At 44.9% G+C, this 8,172-nt stretch overlaps 1 protein-coding gene across 1 annotated transcript in view; it reads left to right on the forward strand.

Annotated features, from left to right (window-relative positions):
• The window catches only part of BICDL1 (BICD family like cargo adaptor 1), an 86,439-nt gene extending 82,964 nt beyond the window's left edge, over window positions 1–3,475 (forward strand). Inside the window, exon 11 of the mRNA XM_019506782.1 lies at window positions 1,987–3,475. Within this exon, the coding sequence (XP_019362327.1) occupies window positions 1,987–2,187 (201 nt within the window). The 3' untranslated portion in view covers window positions 2,188–3,475. The remainder of the gene's footprint in view (window positions 1–1,986) is intronic.
• The last annotated feature ends 4,697 nt before the right edge of the window (window positions 3,476–8,172 follow it).

The following is an 8,172-nucleotide window of genomic DNA, read 5'->3' on the forward strand; positions in this document are numbered from 1 at the left end:
CCTAGGTGGGGGAGGCTGGGGCCAGCACTGGGCTGGCCCCAGCAGCCTTACCTGGGGCCTCCCGGGGCTGTGGCAGTGGCGATCCTGCTGCGTGGAGCCTGGCTGGCAGCAAAGTGTGGCTCCAGCCAGCCAGGCTCCAGCTTTGGGCGGTGCGTGCTGCCGCCACATTCATCACTCTGCTTCTTTTCCCCCCACAGGTTTCTTGACTCCTGGATATTCAGGAGTAAAAAAAACAAACCCTCTGTGCTGCTCCCTTGCAGCACGGAGAACAACTGAACATGTGGTATGTGGCACCACAGACATGTCTGAGGCGCCACATACCACACGGCTGTGCTCATCTGGATGCAGCCCTAGAGCCTTAAGATCTGTTGCAGACAATGGACGTCAGGGCTGAGAGTTATTAATGTTGTCGCCTGCTGATGGCAAAGCCTTACAGGCAGCAGGCTAGAGGATGTGGTTTTGTACAGCAGGTGGTAAGACAGAAAAAAACTTGGCAGTGCCTGGGCAGCATGGAGGGGACGGGTGAATGCTTAACACTGTCCTGTCTTCTCTGAATGTTGGTTCCCCCATTCAGACAACTGCATGGGGACAGTCTGTAATAAATGTTTTGCCATAGTCTCGGCCTAAATAGAGAGACTTCGCAGTGATGGCATTTTGAGCGAGCAGATTTGCACTAGGGGAAAAGCATGACCAGAAGCCCTGCTCTGTGACACTAGCAAGTCATTTTACTGTCCAGTCTCCCTTTTGCCACCAGCAAAATGGAGAATCTGATTTTGCCTGTTTCCACAGAGGTGTTTATCTGAGGCCCTAATGTTTATATGGCAATGGAACAAATATTTATTTTGGCATGTCTAATTAGCCAGAGCACCAGTGTCAGAGCTGTAGTGATGACCAGGGCACCTGAGAACTAAACCTCAGTCATCTGTGTTGGTTTTATGGATTTAACATTTCTCACAAGCTTGTTGTTAGCCACACATTGTTTTCTTGTAAAATTAATTCCTGCCTGTGTATCATGCTTGTGGGAGGATCACAGCTGCAGTTGTCCAGTAGGCCTGGATTAGAGTTTCAATGTGCATTTCTCTTTTAGGCTGTTGTCTACTAGCTCATCATTGGGTGATGGTTGGTTACCTCTGCCTGATTGCTGACTTAAGGTTGTTTGCATAATGCAATTGCATTGGGCATGTTGCTAAAAGGAAGGATTGTTCTTATACACTGAAAAACCATGTGCTTCAGGGCTGAATTATGCTGATCAGAGGATTTCAGTGGCCCATCATGTAAGGGATGAAAACCAATCTGAGGCAACCTTACGTTATATAGTCTTCATCGGTGAGTTGTTCTAACACTGCATTTTGGACAATACAGGGAGCTTTCCCCCTCCCAGTTACTTATTCCTAGGTTCATCACTCAAGCCACTAGTTCCCTCTGATCATAAAGTGAGTCGTACTGTTTTGAAATGTCCGTGTAATATATGCAAGCACTTTGTCTTCTCTGCCACGTTTTTAGCAGCTGTGCTGTTGCTCCTCAGTACAGAGCTTGGGTTAGCTCTGGTCTGAAGCCCTAACCCTTCAGGCCCTATGCCTCATCAGTCCTTCTTGCACTCAGGTGGCACCCAGGCACCAGCAGGCAGCTCGAAGAGTATTTTGCAACTCTTCATGACACCACTAAACAGAAGCTAGGCTCCTCTTCCCACTCATCAGGAGATCCCTGGCAAGGGGCCAGCCCAGGACCTCAAGCTGTCTGGGTTGGGCTTAATCTCTAATAAGGAAAGAAATTAAACTCCCTCCCGTCATATTTCTGGGTCTCTTGTTGGAGAAAAGGTAATGAGGCTGATGAAAGCTGGGTGGCCAGCTGCCATTCCTGTTCTCTTCCCTGTCTTCATTTCATCATAGCCATTCTATAATCCCATTATTAGCTGTATCCATGAATAAACCCTGCCAAAACTCTGGTTGCCCTGTTAATTAGTTTCCCCTCTCTCTTCTACTGTAGGACGACATGCACAGGGTCATTGACCAGCAGCTGATGGACAAACACCCGAAGGAATGGAGCCAGCCTGCCTATTCCTTCTCCAATGGCTATGGTGCAAAGCGGAGCGCAAGACCCTCCCCCGTGTTCAGGCTGGAGCAGCAGGGGGATGAGCCCGTTGGGGCAGAAGGGAACCGTCTCTTTTCCTTTTTCAAGAAAAATTAGTGTGAAAGGAGAAACCTCTTTACTTATCCTGCTTCATGATGGGAAGTAGGGGCAACTGCCCAGCTTGCTGATGGACCCAATAGGAAAAACACAAAAGGCAAAGAAATTAACCCTTGAGACTCTGCACTATCTACACTCCATGTGGTCTGATCCACTGTTTACATAAATTGGCGATGACAATTGGACGGTGATACCAATTGAGAGCAACGGTTCCTGTTCCTTAAGTGATAAACTGCAGGGTGCATTTTAGGCACTTTGAGAGTCCCCTCAGTTTCTGCTGTGATGAATAATCTGATTGTCTTAAACTTGTTCTCTTATGCTGGAGAAGGAAGGAAGCAGCCCCAGAACAAGGCAGTGCAGGGGATGGAAGTCTAGTGCAATTCCCACTTAGGGTAAAGGAAAGAAGGGATGAATGCAAGGGAAAAGGAGGACCCTTTATACCACATTGAGAATCCAAATCCCTGACCACTCAGTGGAGTTGTAATGCTGAGAGCTTAAGTCAAACCCCCACAGTCAGTTTAAAGATCTGAGGATTTGATGCATAGGGGCTGGTCACCCATTAAGTAAATTCTATTGAATGGGAGTTGTGGCTGTTGAGTACTCTCAGGAACTTGCTTCCCTTCCTACCCCCCCCTCTGCCCCCCAGCCCTGCCCCTCTGCCCCACACACTCAAGGTTCATTGTGAACATTCAGCAACTCTCACAGCTAACTCCTGCTGACTGAAACAGAAGTTGAGTGGCTAACTGGAGGATCTGGTTAGAAGTGTGTAGTTTTTCCTTTGCTCTGTACTGTAGGCTTAACCACTAGTCAGTGCTAACCCTGAGTCTTCCACTACACAGGATGTGATGGTAGGTGGCTGGATCTTTATGCTCAGGAGATGGGCAACTGGTCCTAGGCAGCCAGGAGAGTACAGGCATGCTCTTGCTTAGTGTTCATTTGTAGCAGTGCCAGAAATCCAGCAGCAGGGAGGAGTTAGCTAGTAGAGCAGGTACCTCCCCCATACACTGTAGGACTAGCTTGGTGTTCTCTTCAAAGCACTTTATGTCATAACATGAAACATTTCAGGCTAGATCTACAAGAGGTCTTGGTGCAATTCTCAGCGTTGCAGCACTTTATTGTCCTATCCCACTGAATCCACAGGCCCCAAGATCAGCCATCCCAGCCCCACCCTGAGAAACATTTAAACTAGCCAATGGGAAATCCCCAAGGCAATGAGTACAGATAAATTCCTGGAAAGGTCTGGGTTGTAGTACACTGTGACAGGATTTACAACCAGGAGCCTTTTCCAAATTACATTTTTTGTAGGGGGAAAGAGTTAGGTGTTGAGCATGTCTATAGGATCTGATCCTGCATGTGTGAAAGGCATATCTGGTTAGAATTAAACTGGCATTCATCTAAGTCTGTGAGAGGTGTTAGGGCCTCCTTCAATGCTTACAGTTGTACACATGCCCAGCACCTACAGCCATAGGTGAAGGTTTCCTGGATGCCAGCACTACCAATAACTGTTTAGCTTAAGCAATGAAGCCTGCCTTATGCATCTAGCCCAGTGGTTCTCAACTTAGTTAGAAAAGTGCCAGCTCTTAATTTTATTGACTGCAGAAAAGAAAGCAGTTCTGTTGCAAAAACCAGAAAGTTCATAACAGACCAGGGATGCATGGTGCTTAAACTCAGAATGCTTTTTCTTGTGAATCACATGTGTATGGCACCCTTGAAAGGAATATGCTGCAGAATCCCTGTTGAGAATCACTGGTCTCCCCCTTCCCCATCATAGCCCCTAGAGTAGGCTGCAGCCAGGATATGGAGGCAGCACCCTAAATAATCTTCAGTTTGGTGTTACCTTTTCACTTTACTCTTGCCATTCCCCAGAACTGCATGCCCAGCAACTGTGTGGGACTTTATAGCCATGATGTATGTACAATCCTAAGGCAGGGGCCTTGGGATATTCAATGCAGATATAGTAATAAGAAAGAAAGGTGCCTTCTGCTGCATGTTTGCTAGGAGGGGAAAGTAGAAGTTAGTCATTCAGTTGCTAAATGTAGTAGGCAGCTGAAGTACACAAACACATATTGCTTCAGTTAAAAAAAGGGAATCAAGTTAGTCTTACTGCAATATTTTTTCCAGTTGGAGAATGGGAAAGGAAAGCCATTCTAGTTCAGGCTGGTGATGATCATATATACTAGTGCAACTAAGAAACAGAAACCAAGGAATAGGGAAGGAATTGTTAAAGTGGTGGTGATGGGGCTTAAAAAAAAAAAAAATCAATGAAGTGACAAACCACAAGAAAACCTGTCCTTGTGTTGAGCTGCTACTCAACATGAAACAACTGCCTTAAAATCCTCATTTTGCTTACCACTGTCCTTTGCATTCCCAAACAGACAAAGTAATGCATGCTGTGCTTTAAGCAGCCTGAACATTTCATCCTCTTTCAAACTGTCAAAGCAAAGCACTCACCTTCACAGGCAATACAAGGCAGTAGAGATGAGACTCGGAATTGCTGCTTGTAAAATGGGATTAAACACTCAACTCACAGCAGATGATACTTAACCACACTTGAGAAGAGCCACGTGCTCAGAAAGCAACTGTAGTTACTCCAACATCGAGCAAGCACAGTAGCTTATAGAAAGTATCCTAGTTGAGGATCAATTAACAAGGATATCATCACCTAGAAGTTGCATCTCCAACAACTGAAGTAGTAGTGTTAGTCAGAAACTAAACAATAAAATATCAGTAATGAAATTTCACACTTTAGTTACTACATTACAATCATCATGCAACTATGGTGAAGGACACACATTTCACCTGGAGTTTAAGCAGTAACCATCACCCATTTGGGCCAACAAGCAATTTTTGCTAGCAGAAGGGTAGAGGAAGACTGCCCTTAAATAAAGATTAGGCCAATGTGAAGTGAGACTAACAAGCATAGTAGAGACGACATTAATGCAGATGTATTTATATGCAAGGCATGTCATTAGCACTTTATCCTGACAAACCTAGGTCAGCAGTTACCATTGACATGAACAGTAGAGCAATTTGCAAGAAGGATGTGCAGTTTTGTGCAGCAGAGCGAGATACTTGAGTGACAGGCAGCACTGTATGCACAAGGACTACAGCATGGCCCATATAGGCTAGGAGGGAAGGCGAGTTCTGGACACCTCCCCCTTCCACATACTGCAACCCTTCTTGCTATGTCCACTTCAGCAGCTATAAAAGCAAGATTGTTTTAACCAAAAGCTAAGCAGCATAAAGGACATGCCTGGGTGCTGCAGTGACAGTCCTCTTAGATTGGATGTGGAAAAAGCACACAGCAGGGACAAGCAGAAAGAATGTATCTATAGATATGTACATACCACAGTGCTGTAATTTTTGTATGTAGAAGCAATGTAAATATGTGTATGTTTGGTTGTTTTTTGTTTTTTTTTTTTTTTATAAAGAAAGATCCACATTATATAAATCTATAAAGGCATATTTTAGTAAATACAGTGCTCTACTGCTTCTTTTGTAAATAGTTCTCTTCAGAATAAAGATGAATCATTTCTATGACATGGTCTCCACTTTCAAATCACTGGTTATTCTGTGAAGGTATGAAGAAGGCTCACTTAACTAACTTCTTAGAGTCACTATAACACCTGACTGTAACAGCATCTTGCCATCTCAAGCAACTCAGTCAGATGATCTTCCAGAGATGTATAGCACTGAAATAACAGCAGTTTTCCAGTGCATTCATTCCTTCAGCTGCACAGAAAAATAGGATGAGAAGGATCTCATTTTAAAGAGACCCAGGCATTACAGCTGGGAAAAATATGCTGGTATGATTAAAAGCTCTTAGCAGCAAGTGGTGAGGAACCTGAATAGTGAATACAGAAAGAAGTTCTAGCAATAACCTGAGTTGAACACAGAGCAACAGAGGAACAATGAAATGCCTCCATCTTGCACCAGCTACTTTACTCTTATTTTAGAATGGCACAGATGGATGTGGAGGGAGGGTTGCTTCTAGGATGAGCTTTTGTCCAACTTCTCTTACCAATTTAGAAATCTGGCCTGTGCTGCCTCCAAAAAAGAGCTCCAGACTTTCCCTGCACCCATACAGGTTAAGCCTAAAAAGCCTAGCAAAACCATCAGCACTTCACCTTGTACACTATGACTTTCCCCTCTACTTCACAAAAAAAATCCTCTTGCCAGCTGAACACTGGTAAAGATTTAGTGTGAAGTTGCACCAAGCACACCCAGAAGTCCCAGAACAGCAAGATGCTTGAAGGCAGTTATTTTAACTTTACTGATGCCCTCTGCAGCAAAAGTATGGTGTATAAGCAGAGAGAAGCAAGCCAGGGACAGAACCCAGCACCAGAGGCTGGAGAGCAGAGGAAACAGACCCTCAAAAGGAAAAATTTGGCAGCTTGTAACCTTTATTTTTAGTTTTTTAAAATTATTTAAAAAGCATAATTAGAAACTTTCAATACAGAAATAATCCTAGCAAACCAGTTAGACATTCCATTGCTTGACATGTAGGAAACTTCACATCAGCACCACTAGAGATGTCATCCCCACTCCTTGTCCCTTCCTGTTTAATACTTAGTGGCAACAGCAAGGAAATTACTGCTCCTTTGCAGCCATCTCTAGAAAAATATCCCACTTCAAACAAGAAAGTTTGACTGCTGGATTGGCAAAGTTCATACCCATGGCCACAATGACTTGGACCAAGGAGGAGCAACCTTTCCACACAAGAGAACACTCCAGATCAGGTGCACCATTTCCTCACTTTATTGCATCAGTTCCAGTAAATGTAGACATTGGGTCTCCTTTACTTTTGTCTGCATCAAGTTCTCTGCCTAGCCCTGCACACTCCCTTGCACAAGAGTCCTGTGAAAGTAACACAAGACGGGCCCCTGATCTGAAAGTGGCCACTGTAGCACAAGTTAGAGAAAAATCAGAACTCCCTCCTGGTGCACAGACAGCATTCCATGTCATAAGCATTGAGGGTGGATGCCTGCTCTTATTTCTGCTGTCACCTCTTGAGGCAGCTGTCCCATGTCTTCCAATTACCAGAGAGCTTGCACTAGCAGCGTTGGCCCAGCTCATATCTACTCTTGGGCGATCAATGGAAGATGCAAACCGATATGTGAAAAGAGAGACAGGAGAAGGCAATTGGGTAGACACTCCTGGCACTTGAATTGATTAAAAGCCTGTCACATTCATTGCTTCCGTGGGAAAAAAAATCTTTAGAGTGATTGATCTATCATGTGATTGTATCATCAGGTCTTCTACCACAAACCATAAGAATCCAACCCAGGCAAAATATCGTAAGTGACTTGGATTTAACCTTGCTTGGGTGAGGGAAGGGACGATTTGAAGCTTGTGAACATCAGTGGAACATGTTCAACCAAACCTACCACCACCGAGTCCAAAGGACCACATGCCTTAGAGGCAGGGTCATCTTCAGAGTACAGAAGGAAGCCTCACTCCCTACCCCTTCCTAGTCATCATTTTTTTGTTTAGAGAACGATTCAGCTGCAACAACCCAGACACGTGCTACTTTTGGTCTGGCCTCTGAGTGCATCTATTCAGAAACTGATGAAGTGAGCCCTTGTTTTTCCCTCAAAAAGCCAGTAAGGGTTAGGAAAATGCTGTCGTGCATAGTGAAACCAGAATACATTAGGGGTGATCCCCACACACAGCCACCACCAAATAACCCACGCAAGCAAACTTTCCATGCATCAGTGGTCCTCCTTGCTGACATAAGAGTTCTGGGAACGATTCTGCAGCAGCTCTCGGATCCAGAAGGTGCCTGGAACATCAGGATTCCTTTCCATGCCTGTCATCTCTTGCAAGGAAGGCTCTGCTACCGGAATTCACATTCAAGCTCATGTCTCCTTCCTGTGTTCAGGACGAGGAGGTTTTTGGCAGATTCACACTGGTTTTTTTTCTAGGAGTTTGGACCCTGCCCAGAAGCCCCTGGCAGACCCAGAAGCAGAGGTCACCAGGAGCCAA

The sequence above is a fragment of the Gavialis gangeticus genome, unplaced genomic scaffold (assembly GCF_001723915.1).
Source record: "Gavialis gangeticus isolate Ggan-Ray unplaced genomic scaffold, GavGan_comp1, whole genome shotgun sequence".
Taxonomy (NCBI): Eukaryota; Metazoa; Chordata; order Crocodylia; family Gavialidae; genus Gavialis; species Gavialis gangeticus.